Source organism: Colius striatus, chromosome 19, assembly GCF_028858725.1.
Source record: "Colius striatus isolate bColStr4 chromosome 19, bColStr4.1.hap1, whole genome shotgun sequence".
NCBI classification, from domain to species: domain Eukaryota; kingdom Metazoa; phylum Chordata; class Aves; order Coliiformes; family Coliidae; genus Colius; species Colius striatus.
Window position 1 is genome coordinate 10738125 of NC_084777.1, and position 19902 is coordinate 10758026.

General features: G+C 52.7%; 1 protein-coding gene across 3 annotated transcripts in view; it reads left to right on the top strand.

Annotated features, from left to right (window-relative positions):
- PNPLA7 (patatin like phospholipase domain containing 7) overlaps positions 1 to 15792 on the top strand; it is a 143465-nt gene extending 127673 nt beyond the window's left edge. For 2 of the 3 annotated variants that reach the window (XM_062011637.1, XM_062011639.1), the window contains 4 exons: positions 3607 to 3714; positions 9376 to 9460; positions 13910 to 14031; positions 15035 to 15792. In XM_062011637.1, the coding sequence (XP_061867621.1) occupies positions 3607 to 3714; positions 9376 to 9460; positions 13910 to 14031; positions 15035 to 15115 (396 nt within the window). In that variant the 3' untranslated portion in view covers positions 15116 to 15792. The remainder of the gene's footprint in view (positions 1 to 3606; positions 3715 to 9375; positions 9461 to 13909; positions 14032 to 15034) is intronic. The other variant, XM_062011638.1, reaches the window with a different exon arrangement.
- The last annotated feature ends 4110 nt before the right edge of the window (positions 15793 to 19902 follow it).

Sequence of the window (19902 nt, forward strand, 5' to 3'; positions counted from 1 at the left end):
CCATGTCCTTAAGTGCCACATTTAGAGAGTCTTTTCAATGCCCCCTGGGATGGTGACTCCACCACTTCCCTGGGCAGCCCATTCCAGTGCTGACAACCCTTTTGGTTAAGAGTTTTTCCCTAATATCCAGTCTAAAGCTCCCCTGGCACAACCTGAGGCCATTTGCTCTGATCCCAGACAGGGATTTCTCTGCAGAAATCCTGATGAAGACCTTAAGGGAGCATTTTGTAAAGACAACTCTGTAAAAAGTCAACACAGTCAAACCAACCCTTCACCTGGTTTTAGTCACAAAACAAGGGTGAGCTGTTGAAAAGGAGAACTGCTCCTCTCTTTCCTCTCCTCCTGTGAACCTCTACAGTAACACATGATCACTAACCCCCTTGGCATCTCGTGACAAGCTGTTTAACCCTTGGTAAGAACACTGACATGTCACTCCAGATCCTTGCAGAGAAGCACACAGAGGTGTCACTGCAGCACAGTTTTAGCAGGAACTGGGGTTGAACATGTTATAACCTCAGTGTGCTTGGAGAACTGAGCAGAACCAATTGCTGTCCCCCAGGAATCTGCTGGTTTGTGGTTCTCATTAGTGCCTGAGCTGTTGGAGAGTAAGAGAAGTCCAGTTGGCACAGAGTGAATAGTTGACACTAAATGATGCTGTGGAATGATAGCATGGCTGGGAGATTGGATTAACAGCAGAAATTGAGTTAGCAGTCTTGATTGTATAATGGCCTGTGAAGGGATCAGTTGCCTCACTCCACTTCATGCCAGTTCTTGGTAACAAAGTCCTGGGTGGCTGAGCTGCTTTGGGCACTTGGGGTTTGTTGAATGGTGTCATTTCTTTCCCTTCATTATGAAAGAGCTGAAGGAGGCTGGAGGGGAGGCAGTGAATCACTGAAATGGAGGGCAGCATGTGAAAATGTCTGGCTGGGTTAACGTTTCAACACTTCTATTAATAAACCATGTCATCCCCAGTTCCTCTGCACCTGATGGAGCATCAGGAGAAGGGCAGCAGTGTCAGTGAAGGGTGTTGTAACAAGGCTCCCACCGAGTTACACGTCTCTGGGATGGGGTTTTGGTTGTTTCTGGATCAATTCAGCATTACAACACAAATGGCTCTGCCCAGGCTGAGGTAATGAGCAACTCTGGCTCGTTGTCACTGGTCAAGGAAGTGACATCTGGAGTCCTGGGGCCAGTGCTGGGCTCCCCAGCTCCAGAGGGACAGGGAAGTGCTGGAGAGAGGCCAGTGCAGGGCCAGCAAGATGCTGAGGGGACTGGAACATCTTCCTTGTGAGGAAAGGCTGTGGGACCTGGGGCTGTTGAGGCTGGAGAAGAGAAGGCTGAGGGGGGAACTCAGTAATAGTTACCAATATCTCACTGGTGGGTGTCAGGAGGTTGGGGCAGCACTTTTCCTGTGGTGCCCAGTGCCAGGACAAGGGGTGATGGGATGAAGCTGCAACACAAACAGTTCCATTGAAACAGAAGGAAAAAGCATTTCATTGTGATGATGAGGGGTTTCACCAGCCCAGGCTGCCCAGAGAGGGGCTGGAGGCTCCTTCCTTGGAGCTCTTCAAGACCCCCCTGGACACGTTCCTGTGTGACCTGATCTAGGTGGGAGCTGCTTCTGCAGGGGGTTGGACTGGATGAGCTCTGCAGGTCCCTTCCAACCCCCACCTGTGGAATTCTGTGGTTCTATGAAGTGATTTTACTGTCTCTTTTCATTATTTGCTTCCTTCAGCCATGAAGCATCTTCCATCTTCAGGGGCTTCTCTATATAGCTTTGCTCAGCCCTTAGGCTGGAACAACACCAAACCACTTGAAGTCATGGGATCAGAGTTGTTTAGGTTGGAAGTGACCTTTAAGATATAGGGACACCCTACAATAATCATCAGACTGATTTCTCTGATACTGTTTTGTAAATGCCAAACAAACCCAGTAATACAATTAAGCCCTTTACATTCATGTTGGAGAGTCTCCTTAGGAGCAGCTATTCCAAACCACCAGCTGATTCCCCTGAGGTAAATACTTTCTCAAGGACATTTGATGTCTCATAGTTTCTTGGGCAAACAGTGCTGCCTGCCATGGGTGGATCCAAGACTTTTGATACATAATATGGATGGAGAGCCCTGGCCAGTGTGAAAACCTTGATAAACAGGGGCTGGTGTTTCACCACAGTAACAGTGAGCTGTGGGATCGTTGTTCTGGCTCTGCCTTTCACCAGTGAGCTGTGGGATCATTGTTCTGGCTCTGCTTCACTTGGTATCATTAAAGAGATTTAAAGACACCAGTCAGTTTTTTCTCAGTGGGATGAGTGCAGCTTCTCAAAGGTGTCACTTGCTGTGAGCAAGTTCTTGGCACAGGACACTGCAGGTATGGAGGGGCAGCACCCCCTTGGATCTTCATTCCCTGCAGCCTAGCCAAGTGACTCTTGTCCATGAGGAAGCTTCAAACTGTGCTGCTGACCTGAAAGGAAAGGGCAATGGAGGCATTCCTTTAGTGTTACAGGCTATAGAGTAGTGAGGGTTGAATTTCAGAGATGGGCACCATATAGAGATGGGCACCATATAGAGATGGGCACCATAAAAGCATCTCACGTGCTCAGAAGAACAGAGATCCCCTTGTCTTGTCCAAGGCCCTCTTCTGTAGCAGTGACACACTGGCTGGGTGGCATTTCCCAAAGCTCAGGTTCTCACACCTTGGGTCAGTTGACCCAGCCAGCTGTGAATCTGTCAGCTCCCTTCTCCACCTCAGTAATCACATCCAGCCTGGGCTGAGAAGCTGTGATGGATTGTCAGAGGTGAATTCCAGCCCAAGGGCCTCTCATGCTTTGAACTCAGGTCCAAAAACCAGAGGAGATACAGTCCCAGCTCAGCCTGGGCTGTGTCCAGCTCCCAGAGCCTGAGGTTCAGTGCTTGCTGCCAGCACAAGGGCTGGAAATGGGACTCAGGACTCCTGACACCTCTTGCTCTGCCCTTTCAAGTGGATTTGTCAACACTTTCTACTGTCTTGTTAGAAAAAAGGAATAAAACCTGGAGCAATCAGCTTGTTTCTTCCCAGTTTCCAGGCAGACAGCACAGGGCTGTGCTGTTACTCCAAGCACTAACCACTTCTAAACTAGAGGACTGTGGAGTTTGTGGGTTTGGTGTCACCCATGTGCCATCATTTGTGCTCCAGCAAGCTGCCACTTGCATGTTCAGGGCTGTCTGTGTTCACTCACCACCAGAGATTTGGGAAGAGGGTGCCCTAAGGTGACTTTTTCTTTGCTGGGCTTGAGCCAAGAGGTGGGGGGAAAAAAGACACTAGTTAATGAATTAATTCCTTCTCCCAGAGACAGAGCCACTGCTGCAAAAACATCCCACCCCTGTCTTCTGTGTAAAATACTGGTGGCAAATAGTTGTGTCAGGAGGCACTTTGCACACTGTGGGGTCAAAGGTCAAGCTAGCATTTGGGCTTAAAATAACACCTCCCTTGTTCCCCTAATTCTTAGGCTGAAGAGGTTTACTTAGCTCAAGCTGGAAGGCAGCAAAAGTACATCCTGATCTGCAAGAGATGGGTTTTTAGCTGTTAATTACCCTGTTCTCAGCTGACTGGTTGGGTTTTGTTTTGCAGGAAGTGGGATACCAGCATGGAAAAACAGTGTTTAATGTCTGGTGCAGGAGTGGAGTCCTTGACAAGATGCTAAAAGACAGGCAAGAGACCTGCAAATCCAAGACTGATGTAAGTGTTTGGTGTAAATGCCCCTGTTGTGTTGGAGCCTGTGGCTGTGCACTGCTCAGAGCTGGGGCAGGGTCTGCAGGACAGATCCATGGCCTCAGGATGGGTGAATGAGGTTCTGCACTTTCTTGATCATAAGATGCAAGTGTGCTCTGCCAGAGCCCAGCCTCCAGGGTCTGTCTGTCATGGAATCATTGTGGTTGTTAAAGCCCTTGAAGGTGCTGCAGTCCCAGCCCTGCCCTCACCCAGCCCAGCACTGACCCACGGCCTCAGCACCTCAGCCCCACGGCTTTGGGATCCCTCCAGGGCTGGGCACTGCCCCAGCTCCCTGGGCAGCCTGGCACAGGGCTGACACCCCTCTCAGGGAAACAGTTCTGCCTCAGCTCCAGCCTCAACCTCCCCTGGGGCAACTGCAGCCCGTTGCCTCTTGTCCTGTCATTCATTGCTGGGGAGCAGAGACCAACCCCCAGCTCCGGGCAGCCTCCTGTCAGGGAGTGTCAGAGAGTGCTGCTGTCTGCCCTCAGCCTCCTCTTCTCCAGGCTCAACACCCCCATTCCCTCAGCCCCTGCCCAGCCCCTTGTGCTCCAGCCCCTTCCCCAGCTCTGTGCCCGGCTCTGGCCACACTGCAGCCCCTCAGTGTCCCTGTGGCAGTGAGTGAGGGGCCCAGCACTGACACAGCCCTGGAGCTGCAGCCTGCCCAGGGCCCAGCACAGGGGACAATCCCTGTCCATCCCTGGTGTGTGCCCATGCAGAGATCCAACATGTCCTTCACCAAGTACACCATGGTCTCTGAAAGCCCTGAACCACTGGAGCCTTCCCCAGGGCCTGTCTCCTGCTGCTGTGTCACTCTGACAGGTTCTTGATGCCATGTTTGTAGCCACACAAATGCTCTCAAAGGCAGGCAGGATGCCCAGCAGTAAGCAGCACTTTCTGTGACGTGGTAGCTGTTTGCACACCCACTTTTCTCATTCTCTGTGTGTGTCAGCAGCCTCACAGATACCAAGTGCTGAGGGCTGAGCTGCCTCCTTGCAGCAAGTGCTGTCTGTACCTGTGGCCTGCAGGTGCTGTGGGAGAGGCTGGGCTGTGCTTTCAGGTGGTGGGACACGTTTGTACCACGTTTGTCTGGACTGCCTCCCTGCTTCATGCTGCCTAGGCACAAGGAAACCTTGTAAGAGTTAGTTTTCATTTATTCTTGTGCCACAGACTTGAGTTGGTACCTGGATGTTGTCCTGTTCTGCCAGGCCAGGGGCTGCCTCCCACCAGCTGCCCAGTGAGGATGTGAATTGGGGTCACTGCTGGCTTGCAGGATGTAACTCAAATGGTTCTGAGGTGTTTGCAGAAAGCTTGTTTTAAACCCTAGCTGGAGATGTGTTTTTAGCCCAGAGTTAGAATCCCTGCAAGGATGTAGACTTCTTGCTTTGCTGCTTTTCTTCCTCACTCCTGTATTAGGAAAGGCATCATGCAGAGCCAGCGTGAGGGCTTGGCAGAAGCTCACACAAGAGAGCTCACACACCTTCCCTTGGCAGTTCAGCACAGCCCAGCACTTTGTGGTGAGTGTCTGATGATGTTAAATCTCCAGGCTACAGAGTCTTGCTGTGTAGCTGTAGTCCCATTCAGACATCTGCTCAGAAGCAGGATAAAAACCTCTTGGGTTTAAAAAGGAAGGATTCAGGTCACCCACTGGGGCTGGTCCCCAACTCAGTGGGCTGGCTGCATTTCTTGGTGAACAAGTTTCAGGGTTGTTTAAGAGTTTTATCACCCTTTTGAGAACTTGGGTGCAGTATTATAATACACTGGCTTGTTATCTTTGCCCTCCTTCTGAGTTTCTCCAATTTAGATCCCAAGCTGGTGCAGAAGCTTCATGTTTTACCCAGCAACTCACCTTGATCATCTTTTAGAGACAGGGAAATGAGCAGTAACACCTGTAAATGATTGGCAAACTGTATCATAAGTGTTGTGAGCCTCACTGAGGCAAGTCAGCAGAGGTGAGAAATGACACTGAGGATTTGCAGCTCATCCAGAGATTGGAGGGAGAGTGCTTTTGTTGAGAGTGAGATGGTGTGAGCAAGGGGAGAGGAAGGGCAGTGCTGGCAGGGATGGGCATCAGCACAGCAATGAGGGGTGGATGATGCCCACATCTGATCCAGTTGCTCCAGACCCTGTTTGTCACTGAGATGAGCTCTAGGGTGTGAGGCACTGGGTGAGATGGCTCCACTGGGATAAGATGAATAGCATTGGCCCTCTGAAAGGGGCTGATGACTTCCCATCATCAGGCAAATCCCACCTGAGCTGCCTGGCAGGATGAGGGATGCTGGGAGGGGAGTGCACAGGGACTGAGCTGTGGGAGAAGATGCCTGGTGATGGCAGGAGCCTGAGGAGCCCCACACTCACCAGCTTGTTATTTCTTACTGGGAAGATGACCTGGATGAGGAGGCACATTGGTCTGAGCTGCAGAAGATGGGTCTCCATTCTGCATCAGATGCATTACATTCAGACTAGCTGTAACCTGGAATGGGCTTGGGGCTGTGTATTAGCAGTCAGAACACATCAGGGGAGAGAAAATTGTGTGTCTCAGAAATGGCCAGATGTCCTATTTCATCCTCTGTTATCACCACCTGATAAGAAGCCCAACCATAGTCATTGCTGTAACAAAAGCTGCTTTTACAATTGCCCATCATACAGATCCAGTGATGGGGGCTAATGCTTCAGGTCAGTGTTACAGCAGTGCACCAAGCAGCATGGTGATGTTTATCACAAGTTACCCTGCTATTTATGGCCCTTCAACTGCCCTGGAGATCAAACATGTCACAGACTCATTGTAGATGTAGCCTGTCAGTGCATTTCTGTGTATGCACTTGCTAACAAGGCAGAAAGGGCTGATTGTGGAGATGCCAAGAGTATGACAAGAATGGGCTGAGGAGAGTGACTCAGCCTGGAGTGGGATCCATCAGCTCTGTGCATTCCCCCAGACTGACACTGAGGCTCAGGTCCAGGCTCTTCTCCAGGGCTGAGGAGATCTTCTGCTCTTACTCTGAAAACTTCAGAGTCCAGTAAAAACCCAGATGATTTTCTTCTACCTGGCTTGTTTCAGCAGATGAGTTTCTACAGAGTAACGAGTCCAGGCCCCCACTGAGTGGCTTTTTCTGTAGTCCATTAGTGTCACTGAAGTCCTTTAGCTCTGCTATCTCTCAGGGGATAACAGCTGGTATTTTTAACTTGCCTTTCATTAGCAAAGGGTTTGGTGCTCTGTATGTTTTAATTCTTCAGCTATTTCTGGAGTGTTCAACATCTGAGAGCCGTTTCCATGTCGTAAGCACGGGGCTTTGCACTTCCAAGCTCCAGATATTTAATCACTGGGATACTTTCCCTTTGCTTTCATCATTCAATGGCTGTTTATCTTGCCCCAGAAATGCAAATCCTGAAGACACAAACAACAGGAACCTTACAGAAAGTTTACTTGAGCAAGCCTTGCTCTTCCCCAGCACAATGCTGTTAATTGGAGCTCCTTGGGGAAGTTTTGTCTACTGAAGCATTATTCACAGTCAAAGCTAAATATAACCCAGCAGAGCACAATAGTAACTGTCTCTCTCCTCTAATTTATTTAATAAAGATTGTGCCAAAGAGAATACTTTCCTCCTTGGTAAAAAAAAGTCAGCAGAAAGGTTTTAGAGTAGGTTTGAAATGAATCTAGGCCACTTCTTTGCCTTGTGTTAACTGATGGGAGCATGGTTTTGTCTCTACAAGCAGTAAAGGGAAGCATTTAACTATTACATCCCTGTTGCAAAGTAGCAGATGAGCATGGGAAGGCACCTGGTTTCCCACAAGGGATGTTCCAGCCTTAGTGCAGAATGTGGGGTGCAGCTGCCTCAGCGAGTGTCCCCTGAGAGGCTCAGGCATGGGATGGGCAGCGTGTCAGGGGCTGGGATGTGCCCTCCCCCTCCCCTCTCCCCCTGCTCCTCTGCAGAGCTGATGTTGCTTTTCCCAAAGCACTGTTTTGGGATGTTGTTCAGCTGCTCATAGGGTGGCCTGGACTTTGGTCCCCTCCAAAGCTGGTGGTCCACAGGGTCTGTGTCTGTGCAATGCTTTACTTGGTGAGAGCCTGTATTTAGCTCACAGGTGATTGCCTCAACCATTTGTGTCCCTGGCTTAGTCATATGGCACAAAGATGCAGATGCTTTTTTTCCCACTCCTGAGCAGTGACCTTCTGCAGACACTTCACTGGGACTGTTCAGGCCGATGTTCAACGTGAGGCTGCACTGACTCCCACTTCTTGAGGGTTTTAATGAGCACACTGGGCATCTGACTTCTGTGTGGTTGAAAGTGTGTCCCCTAAGCTACTGCTGGTTCATTTCCTACAGGTATCTTCTTAATTCCCTCTGGGCTTTTCTCACTCCATCTCTCCCCCCAGCTCTTTGTCCTGGATCCACCCTGTGCTGTAGCTGCACTAAATAGCATCAGAAGTTTGGTTATGGATGAAAGGTCATCTGAGAGCAACCTGCTGCTGCTGTGATGGGCCTCTGCTGTGACCCCCATGGGGGCTGTGTGATTCATCATACCCAGCCAAGAATTGCTCACAAAACCCTTGTGTGAGGACAGTGCCCTGACTAGGAGCACATGGGCAGGCTTGGGCCTCGAGGACTGTCATGGCAATTGCTGGCAGCCCAGTGCTGATACCATCCCCCCTGCCAGCTCCTCCCTGTCTCTCTCCTCTGGGGCTGTGTGCTGTTGTACTGGTGAAAATCACTGGTTTTCATGCAAGGTGAGGGCTGTTCAGGTTTCCACACAGTGACCTTGTGCTTGGTCATGAGGAGGCAGGTAGGGCTGCTCACAGCCTGGCACATGGGAAGACCAGAATGGTTCTTAAATGCCAAAGTTGGGTTTCAATAGAGGAGAAACTGGAGCAAGCAACTTCTCAAAATAGAGAACACTCAACCCACTGCTTGGGTGAGAGAGAGTAAAAATAGAAAGAGTTTATTGAAAAGAGGAATTACAGTGGGAAATGTCTCTCCTTGCAGACAGACCATGTCCTGCAGGCTCTTGCTCACTGCAGCACCTCCAGCTCCAGGGCTTGCTGGGATCCCTGGGGGGTCCTGGTGAGCCCAGTGCCTGGGCTGCTGTCCCTGCAGGCCTAAGGCTGAGCCATGGGCTTGCTGGGATCCCTGGGGGGTCCTGGTGAGCCCAGTGCCTGGGCTGCTGTGTCTGCAGACCTAAGGCTGGGCCATGGGCCATGTCCCACTGAGGCCCCTTCTCCTAAGGGAAAGATAAAGCTCCCTGGGGCAGCACCTGGCCCTTGTAACAGCAATGGAAAAGAAGTACCATGAGTACTGCCTGTCCCAGGGCCCAGACCCTCCAGTTCTTGTCTTTGTGCTCTTTTCTACAGTTTGCTAAACTGTTCATAATGCTTCTTGTTGCCTGGCTGGAGAAGGAGCCATTAGAGGTTGTCCCACTGTTTGCACTTGGGAATGTCATCTCTGCCACCTCACCTGCAGCAGGAGAGTTGCTTGGCAATCACTCACTGATGAGGCAGTGAGGGGGCAGTCCTGGGGAGTTTCTGTGTCTGGAGCTGCAGCTGTTGAATGTCATTTTTTTTGTACAGTCTTGGCTTGTTTGGGTGTTTCTCCTGTGTATTTGTGAATGTGCCTAAAAGTTGTTGCTGTGTTTCAGAACGTGACCTGTCCCAGCACCTCTTTCACTGACCTGGCAGAAATCGTGTCCAGGATCGAGCCTGTGAAAGCTCCTGTGGCAGATGGTGAGTGAGGGGAGGGAGGGAGCTGCTTGCTCCTGCCATGTGCCTCTTCTAACCACATCCTTCTAACACCCTGTGCCCCAAGCTGTGTGGATGCCCAAAGCTGCCAGCCCAAGTGGCTGAGGGGCAGAGCCAGCAGCAGTGGGCTCTCTCCCTGCTTGGACCAAAGCCTCCGTGTTCCCTCTGTGTTCCCCTCCTCCAGGAGAGGCTGGCACTCAGCCTGTGCCACAGCAAGGCAGCCCCTTGCCATGGTGGGAGTGATCCCTACCCCAGCAGCCCCATCTCAGTGGAATAACGAGTGGCAGCTCCTGCAAAGACGAGCCTTCATCCCACACGCGCCGGCCTGGCAACGGCTGCGCTCTTTGGGCCGTGTCATTTGAGATGAGAGGAGGCTGATTTAAAGCTTTCAGTGAGGGATTTGTTTTGCTGCTGTTGTGAGTAGGATCTGGAGTGACTCACTGGCTCTGCTGCTTTTTGTACACCCCTGTTCCAGGCAGCAGCAGTGAAGTGACGAGGAAGCGCTCCCAGCTCCTGCAGCTTCACACCAAGGCCCTGGAGTGCCTGAGCTGGGCCCTGTGCTGCCATAACCAAAGCTGCCCTAACAAAAGCCATCAGGGCCTGAAATCTCTGAGCATTTCACTACTGCCACAGCTCCTTATAAACAGTCTGTCCCCTCCTCCCAGTTCTTGCTCTTGCAGAGGGAAATCTAAAGTTAGCAGCCCTCCCATCTGTGAGGGTTTGTGGAGATGTCCCTGTGGTAATTTGAAATGCTAATTGCAGTCATATGCCTTAGGAAGAAAATCCTAATCAAATGTGGTTGAAGCAGACATGGTGAGTAAGAGGAGGGGTTCGTGGTTATTTAAGGCACAGGCATTGAGACCTGCTCAGGTTTATAACCAGGGTACTGGGACACATCTTCCCACTCTGTATAGTTTCTGGTTATCTGCTCTGTGAGGAAGAGCAGCTCTCTGCTGGGTGAGGCCATGGGCATGAGCAAAGGGACACATCCTACACAACATGGAATGATGGGATGGGAAGGGCCCTGCAGAGCTGCTCCAGCCCCAACCCCTGCTACAGCAGGTTCCCCTGGCTCAGGGGCACAGGAACGTGTCCAGGTGGGGTTGGAAACCTCCTGAGCAGGAGCCTCCAGCCCCTCCCTGGGCAGCCTGGGCCAGGGCTCCCTCAGCTCAGCACCAAAGGACTTGCTCATGTTCCAGTGGAACTTTGTGTCCCAGCTGATGTCCATCACCCCTTGTGCTGTCACTGGACACTACAGGACAAAATCTCCCATGGCAGTGAGAACTTGAGGTGCTTCTTTGTAGCCTGGTTGTCAAACAGCACCATCATGGAGAGAGAAACCTTTTCTCTCCCTGGAAATGCCTGAGTGAGATCTCAGCCTGCAGGGACTGAGGAGGGCTGTGCCTGTCCTGACAGCAGAACCCAAGTCTCAGGCTGGGTGGAGAAATGATGTCAATAGTTCTATTGTGAAGAAAAGAAATGGCAATGATCATGTTCTGAGTGGGAGAAAGGGAGTGTTGGCACAATGGGTGAAAGGGGCAGAGACTGGCACAGCCCCCAGGTCAGAAGCTGCATCATCTTTGGGGATGGAGGGACAGTGAAGGTTCTTCTCCACCCTTGATCAAACTGAGAGCAATGACTGAAACCATTTAAAAAACAAAGAAAGGGAGACTGTCCCTTGGGAAGGGATGAGTGGAAGGAGCCAGAAGCTGTGCTGGACCTGGGGAGCTGTGCTGCTGTGAGCAGATGGGGAGGTGTCTGGAGAACAGGAGCTCCTTCTCACAGCTGAGCCCCTGCAGTACTTGTGGCTGTGTTCCTATTCCTCAGGTGGGTTCCTCTGCCTTTCTTCAGCTGTAATTGCATTTTACATGGCTGTGGCTAGGGGGCACAGATGCAGGGCCAGCCTGGAGCATGGTCACACCTCTGAGGGGTCTGGGAGGAGTGAGACTGTGCAGGCTCTGGGCTGGTTCCCCACAGCAGCGATGCCGTGGGCCAGCACCGTGGCCTCGTGCCTGGGGGAGGTGAGACCCATGGCCCAGAGATGTGACCCATGGGCCAGAGCCATCATAGCAACAGTCATGTGGGGAACACAGACTTGTTCATTGTGGTGTGAAATGCCAGGTTTTACAGAGCAGCTGAAGCAGGAGACATCCCAAACCCTCTGGAGAGACACAGTGGGCACTAAGTGACCTTCTGCAGCTTTGCTGCTTAACAGGTACTTTGAACAAGAAGCCCTGATGCACCTTGGCCAGCAAGATGCTGAGGGGACTGGAGCATCTTCCTTGTGAGGAAAGGCTGTGGGACCTGGGGCTGCTCAGCCTGGAGGAGAGAAGGCTGGGGGGGGAGCTCAGTAACAGTCACAAATATCTCACTGGTGGGTGTCAGGAGGTTGGGGCAGCACTTTTTTTCTACTGTATCCAGGGACAGGACAAGGGGTGATGGGATGGAGCTGGAACACAAAAGGTTCCATGTAAACATGAGACAAACTGTGTCAGTGTTTGAGTGAGGGAGCCCTGGCCCAGGCTGCCCAGGGAGGGGCTGGAGGCTCCTTCCTTGGAGCTCTTCAAGACCCACCTGGACACGTTCCTGTGTGACCTGATCTAGGTGGGAGCTGCTTCTGCAGGGGGTTGGACTGGATGAGCTCTAAAGCTCCCTCCCAACCCCCACCATGCTGTGAGTCTGTGATTGTGATGAGCTACCACAGTCCCTCATCCACATCAAAGCCTGTCAGTGCTACTGAAACAGAAGCAAACCCAAATGGCAGCTCTGTGGTGTGAAGCCTGAGCCCTTGCTGCTGCCAGTGTGCTCATGGCTGGCCTGGCTGCCTCCCATGGCCTCATCTCCTCTGCTCTGGCTCAGTGTGGAGCTGCAGTGTTTGGGTGAAGGGCTGGCAGGGAGGGCACTGAGGCCTCTCTCCTGCCTGATGCTTCTGGGAGTTTTTGGAGTGTAAATCAATGCTCAGCCTCACTCCAGGCAGTGGAAGGTGATACCTGGGGATAACAGGGCCAGCATCTGCTGTCCTTTCCCCTCGTGTCCTCCAGCCCTCAGAGCTGCTGTGTGAAGGGTGGGAGAAGGGAAACCTTTCCCTTCCTATCTGTGTAAAGACCTGTGAAATGCTGAGTGGTGCTTGGAAAGATGCTGAGGTTGGTTTGGATGGCAGTGGGTTTCAGTGGAGTTATAACCTGCCAGCTGTTTGTGCAGCCTGCTGCTGCTCAGATGAGTCTCCACGTGGGTTTTAGCAAAGATTATCATTTCTTTAGTGTAAACTACCACTAATTCTCTACTGCAGAGTCAGAACCAAGTCACTAAGAAATAATTGAAACCCCAAATGTCTTTAATCCTAATGTTCTAGCAGTTGGTTGTAGTTCTCCTGCTAGAAGAAAATGCTGTGGAACAGACTGTGCTGTTGTCTTCAGCCTGGAGCAGATGCTATGGGCTGCTCCCAAAAGAAACCCTTAACCAGGAATGCAGTTTAAGCCTCTTTGTTCACTGGTGGGCTGAAAACCAGGTATTAACTCCCAAGCACTCTTGAATTAACTCGTGCAAGTGGTGCAAAAGCCAGTGTCCAAAAAGAAAAGAGTATTTTCTGCCCTGCACATGAGCTGAGTTGTGTCTGGAAGGGGCCAAGGGGAGGGATGGGCCGTGTGCTGGGCCAATGGTGGGCTCTGCCCCACGTGCTGGGGGAGGAGAAGGTCAGTCCTGTGGGCTGGAGGATCTTCTGTGGGCTGTTTGTAGACCCCAAAGGGATGTCCAGGTGCTGGGAGAGGCCCAGGCTGCCCCTGTCCTTGGGGGTGGGCTGTGGTGCTGGGGCCTGAGTGCCCTGCCATGCTGCTGACTGCTCTGCACAGCTCTTGAGCTTCCCTAAGTTGTGTTAATCTACTGGATTGCTGAGGAGAGCAGATGGTTGTCCCCCAGGAAGAGGAGAGGAGTGTAAATGTCACTGTCCTCTGTGGACCAGAGACTGAGACATAACCATCACCTCTGCACCAGGAAGGGCTCTGCCCATGCCTGAGTCCCTGTTCCCAGTCAGTCTGTGGCTGGTGTGTCTGTGGGAGCTGGGATGGGAGGCTCAGGCCTGTCTGCTGAGGTATTCTATGGGTCTTATCTGAGCTGACAGGCAGGAGATGGCAGCTGCTGTGTGAAGAGCATTCACCAGGGAGCATCTCCCTATTGCCAGCATTCACCTCCCCTCAGGCTGGGCAGCCAGGCCCAGCAGAATAACACAGTTCCCTGCTCTTGTTGCAGGCTCTTTACATTCTGCAGGGCCCCAGGACACCAGTTCACATACAGGGGACAGTTCATTTTGTGGGCTGACTGGAGAGCTGCTGTCTGTCAGCAGTCCCAGCTCCTGCAGGCAGCTCTCCTTCCTCTTCCAGTTTTCTCTCCCTTTCTGAGCTGGTTAAAACTGCTGTTTTTTCTCTCCTCTCTCTTTAGATGAGTCAGATTACCAGACTGAGTATGAGGAAGAAGTTCTGGACAACCAGAAGGATGATTATGTCAATTTTATAAGCACCCAGGTTGAAGACGACTCTGACTCGGTACGAGCTGCCCCAGAGGTGGGAGCTGAGTCCTGTGTGAGTGGTGTGTGGTGGGTGTGATGTGGAGGGGTCAGGAAGGACACTGAGACAAAGAAGCACCTGGAAGGGACTTGCTGAGGAGGACTGTGCAGAAATAAGTTGGCTTTTTGTGTAGTACAGACAGTAGATAACGTGTGCTCACCCTTTTCAAGTCTATCTACAGTGGTGCTGTGTGTGGCAAGCACTGGTGATGGGGAAAGCCCCTGCAGCCAGCTCTGTGGGCAGCTGAGGAGAGTCAGGGCTCAGAGTGTGAGGCACAAGTTGGGAGTGAGAGAGCTGCCCTCTCCAGCTTAGGGAGGAGGGGGTGAGCAGAGGATCTGCCAGCTGTCTGCTGGGCAGTTATGAGAGGACAGCAGCAGGGATGCACAGCAAAGGCAGGAGGTGACAGAATGGGTGCAGAAGGAAAGTCTCACAGGGGAAAGGGGAAGAGGCTTCCCAATGGACATGTCCAAGAGCCACCACAGGCTGTGCAGGGAGATGGAGGAAACTCCAGCCTTGCAGGTTGATTGGTGCAGGTCTGGCATCAGTTAGCCCTTCTCAGAGCAGAAGCTTGCCTTCTGGCCTCCAGAGACCCTTTCCAACCACAGCTGTTTGATTCTACAGGCCCACAGGTCTGCTCTGAGGACAACCTGCCCTGTGAGGCTGGGCTTCACACAGTGCTGCCTGCAGCATGAGCAGCAGAGCTCACAAGGCTTGTACCTCTGCCCCTCTTACTCTGGCTACAGCAGCCAGAAGGTTTAGAAGGGGAAGCTGCCTGTTGTGTTGGATATGAACAGTTCCTCAATGGGAGCATGTGAATAGTTTGGGAAGATGCCCAACCTGGCAGAGTAAGGAGCAGGAGCGACAGCAGAGAGAGTTTGTTTGCTGGGGTAATGGCTGGTGGACAGAGAAGGGGCAGAGAGTGCAAGAGGACAAATTTCACCCAGCACAGAGAGGATGATGAAGAATTAATTGGTGCTTGCTTTCTTTCCTTCTCCTTCAGGATGAAGACGTGCAGCTAAGGCGGCGCAGGAGTGCCCGTGGTGCCGAGGGCCACGCAAGCAGCACGGGAGAGCCAGGGTAGTGCTCAGAGCCCTCCCCATTCCTCCTGACAGCAGCTACACCTATTTATTACATATTTTTAAGAACCAAAACAACATCTAGTTGAAATGAAGCAAGCTTTTGTCCTTCTCCAGGCAGGCTTAGGGGCATTCAGCTGCCAGCACAAGCAGCCAAGTGCCTTTGGGTCTCTGGTGGCTGATGGGGCCGTGCTCCCTCCCATGGGTGCCAACAGCAGCACTTGGGGATCATTGGCAGAGGGGAACTGTGCTGGGAAGGTGCAAATGCTGCCTCACCTGTGCTGCTCTGTGTTCTAGCTGCTGTTCTTTTACTGTGAAAGCCCAGAGGATGGTGGGATGTTGTCCTGCTGTGTGTGGAGAAGGCCCTGAGCAGCAGCAGCACCAGAGAGGGAAGGGTTTGTGGGTAGAAGCAGCTTCTTTTTATATGAAATCAAGTAACTGTGTGATTAACTCCTCAGTGACTTTGAACCATGTCCCTGTGAGCAGTGCTCTGACAGGAGCAAGTCTGAATGGATTTCACTTGAAATCTAAGCCTAAGAAATCAGTCAATGTGAAGAAAAGCTGTAGAGCCTTGTCCTCAAGCCATCAGCAGAGCATTAACTGACAGATCATGGAGCTGACACTTGCAGGGCAACTCTGGAATCGCTTCTTGGCTGTGTTTGCCCTGTGAAATAAAGTGATTGCTGGGTTGAAGTGGCAGTGTGCTTCTTTGTGCTGGCTCCCACCAAGAGGACGTTGTCAATAAACCAAGAGCCCAACTTACCTCTGCTTTTATACCCAACTGGCAAAGAAACACATGTGGCTTTCAGTTCCTAAGCCCAGAGGAGTCACTCAGGGCATTGCCAGGCTTTGGAAGGTGACTCCCAGCGTTCCTGCAGCCGAGGGCTGTGGCTGCTGCCACGAGTCGGACGCGTTCCGCAGTCCCTCGGTGCTGCTGCTCTTGTCTCACATCTGTCATTGCTGATGGCTCTGCTTGGCTGCATGATGAAGCTCATTCTTGCTGGATGTGAACTCAGCTGCTCATGGCAGCTCGAGGAGCTGTTGCCTTGAGGGGATTTGTCATCCAGCCTCAGCACTGACGATGCTCCCGGGAGCTGCGGCTGCTGCGCTGCCCTGGGCCCTGCTGGCAAGTGCAGCACGAGCTGGTGCTGATGCCTCTAGGCTTGAGAGCTGGCCAGCACAACTTTTGAGGCCAAAACTGTGTTTGGTGGCACCCCTGAGGACTGTTATGGTTGTCAGTGCTGTGAAGTGTGAGCTGTTCTCAGCATTTAACCTCCTCTCGTGGCACGTGCCTTCCTCTGCCTGCACTGCCTCACCTTTTCCTCCATCATGTCCATGACTGTGCAGCCTTTAACCATGGTGGCTGTTGACACAAGATGATATTTTCAAGTGTCAGAGCCTGTGTTCTGTTCACAGAGGGGCTCCAGCCCTCTCCTGGGTGAGGCCACACAGCCTTGCTGCACTTCCACTGCCCCGAGCCCATTTAGGAGTGTTGGGAGACCTTCCCTGCAAGGATCAGCCAGGTCTTTGATGCAGAGTTTGGTTATTGTAACTATACAGAAAACATTGCAGTTGCTGGAGGTTGTTTTCTCTTCTTGAGAAGAATTGATTCTTACAAAGAAAGCTTTAATATGGCTTTGGAAGTGGGGGCAGAGCAGCCAGGGGCTTCTTTGCTGCCACAGCGTGCCTGTGAGGCTGGAGGGATGTGGCTTCTGTTGATGGTTATGGGGTGGTGGTGTCTCTGATGAAGGGATGAAAACCAACTGTGAGTCCTTCAATGTCTGTGTTCATGGATGATTACAGTACAGGAACCTTTCCCTGAGAAACAGAAGTGGGCTGGAATACAGCCAGAGCTGACTGAGGTGTTCTGGTAGGAACACCTGGATGAGCCCAAGGATATAGAAGTTCCTTCAGCAGAGGTTGGATCACACCTGATTGTTGTCTGTCAGACCCCTGTGTTGTTCTCCCTGTGTTCCTTTGCCCATTGCTTGGATGGGATGGGCACAGGAAGGGATGTCCCCTGGGCCAGGACGAGCAGCCTGGGTTGGCCAGAGGGTGAGGGGTCTGTCAGCCTGAGCCTGGTGCTGTCGTGTTGCTCTGTGCTGTTCCAGGAGAGCTCTTCCATTTGTTCAAACAGGTGATGTATCACAGAGTCTCAAGGGCTGGAAGGGAGCTGCAAAGCTCACCCAGTGCAACCCCCCTGCCAGAGCAGCAGCACCTAGAGCAGGGCACACAGGGACTCATCCAGCTGGGTTGGGATGTCTCCAGAGAAGGAGCCTCCACAGCCCATCTGGGCAGCCCCTGCCAGGGCTCCCTCACCTCAACAGGGAACAAATTCTTCCTTGTGTTGCTTTGGAACCTCTCACGTTCCAGCTTGTGCCTGTTGCCCCTTGTCCTGTCATTGGCCATCCCTGAGCACAGCCTGGCTCCAGCCTCCTCACACCCACCCTTGATGTGTCTGTAACCACTGATAAGGTCACCCCTCAGGCTCCTCTTCTCCAAGCTGCAGAGCCCCAGCTCCCTCAGCCTTTCATCACAAGGGAGATGCTCCACTCCAGCATCTCTGTGGCCCTGCACTGAGCTCTCTCCAGCAGCTCCCTGTCCTTCTGCAACTGAGGGGCCCAGAACTGGACACAATATCCCAGATGTGGTCTCAGGAGGGCAGAGCAGAGGGGCAGCAGAACCTCTCTGACCTGCTGCCCACAGCCCTTCTGACCCACCCCAGGGTGCCATTGGCCTCTTGCCCACGAGGGCACGTTGCTGGCTGCTCTCATCCTGCTGCCCACCAGCACCCCCAGCTCCCTTTCATGAGGCTGTTGAGGCTCCAGGGGCTGCTGAGGTGGGCTGTTGAGGCTCCAGGGGCTGCTGAGGTGGGCTGTTGAGCTTTGGGAGGCAGCTGCAGGGGGCTGTGAGGGGAAGGAGGAGCCGCTGTTGCTCGTGTGGCAGCTGGAAGCACCTGTCCAAGATCTAATGAAGCCTGGCCCAGGCTCCAGGAGAGCTGTGATCTCCTTGTGAGCAGCTCTGGCTCACATTTGGCTGTTTGCAATGGCTCCTGCTCCAGCCTCTCAGGTTTCTCTCCCTGTGCAGAGCCAGTTGTGTTTGCACAGCCCCTCTGGGCTCTGCTGCCTGGGCAGGAGCAGCCAGGGCTGTGGCAGGACCCCACGATGTTCCTCCCCTGGCAGACATCATTCTCATTACATGTTGTTCCCAAATTAATCTCATCTTATTTACTTGTGCTCTCCTGACCTCCTCTGGCATGTGATTTCTCCCTGCCTGTTGCCTGGGGCTGTGTTTAAGCTGTGAAGACATGGGGGGCTTTACTGTGCCTCTGGGTTTCAGTTCATGTTGTGAGGGAACCATTGCCCACCAGGATGGGAGGTTTCTCTGTGGCTGCCCAGAGCAGGAGGGGAGGCTTTATGAAGGTGTTTGCTTGATGAACATGATTGTGTGATGTGGCATTTGCTGGCACCAGGGCACAGACCATCCACAGTCCCTCCCTGGCTGATGCTGCTCCCATGGGGTCTGGCAGGGGTTTGCATCCACACTCCTTGGCCCTATCCCCTCCGGTCACAGGATCAGACACTCTTTTTCCCAATGGCCTTAATTTGGGCTGTGGCATGAACAGTGCTGGAAGGAGCTGACAGGGCACTCAATGCCTGCACCTGGGAGCAGCCTCGGGAAGCAGGGACAGGGCTCAGCTGCCTCTGGGCACTGGGCATGGAAGGTGGGACATCCATGCTGGGCAAGTCAATGCTGCCAAACCCCCTCCCTTACTGAAATCAGGGCTTTTAGGGGAAACTGTGGCACCAGCAAGTGCAGGAAAAGCATTTGCCTGTGGTTAAAGAAGAAGGAGGAAGAAGGAAAAGCAAACCAGAAGTGATATTAATGATCATCCTGGGGTTAGATGTGAATATACCATAAATCTATTTAATTGTGGGTTGGGATTGTTCCTGGAGATGCTGGAGGAGCTGCCCTGAGCAGCTTCAGAGGGCTACTTAGCACAAATATGGCATTTTCACAGGTAATTGGCTGACAAAGGCAGACTCAGCTCTTAATTAAGCCCAGCTCTGTCAGGGGGTTATGGACAGGAATGAGCTTCCCCTCATGAAGCAGTCAAGCCTCCAGCTCAGGAATTGCCAAGAGCTATCCATGAGGAGTGATGGTTTGGTCCAACAAATAGCCTGGAGAAGAGGAGGCTGAGGGGAGACAGGGGCACTCTGACCCTCCCTGACAGGAGGCTGCAGGGAGCTGGGGGTCAGGCTCTGCTCCCCAGCAATGAGTAATGGGACAAGGGGAAACAGCCTCAGGTTGCCCCAGGGGAGGTTGAGGCTGGAGCTGAGGCAGAACTGTTTCCCTGAGAGGGGTGTCAGCCCTGTGCCAGGCTGCCCAGGGAGCTGGGGCAGTGCCCAGCCCTGGAGGGATCCCAAAGCCGTGGAGCTGAGGTGCTGAGGCCGTGGGTCAGTGCTGGGCAGGGCTGGCACTGCAGCAGCTTCAGGGGCTTTGCCAACCACAATGATTCTGTGATTCCATGAATGTGTCCTCAATCCAGAATGGTGCTGTGCTGAGCCCAGGTCCCCCTGGGATGGCACCAAGCAGGAGTTGGTGCCCATGAGGTACAAACAGCAACACTGCTGCTGGAGATGCTTCTGGCAGGGCTGGCTGTGGCTGTGGTGCCTGGCAGGGAGCAGAGGCTGTGTGGTGCTGGCAGGCGATGCTGGCTGTGCAGGGCTGAGCACAGCTCTGTGCCTGAGCACTCACAAAGAACCCCAAATGGGCATTAATTTTAAATGTC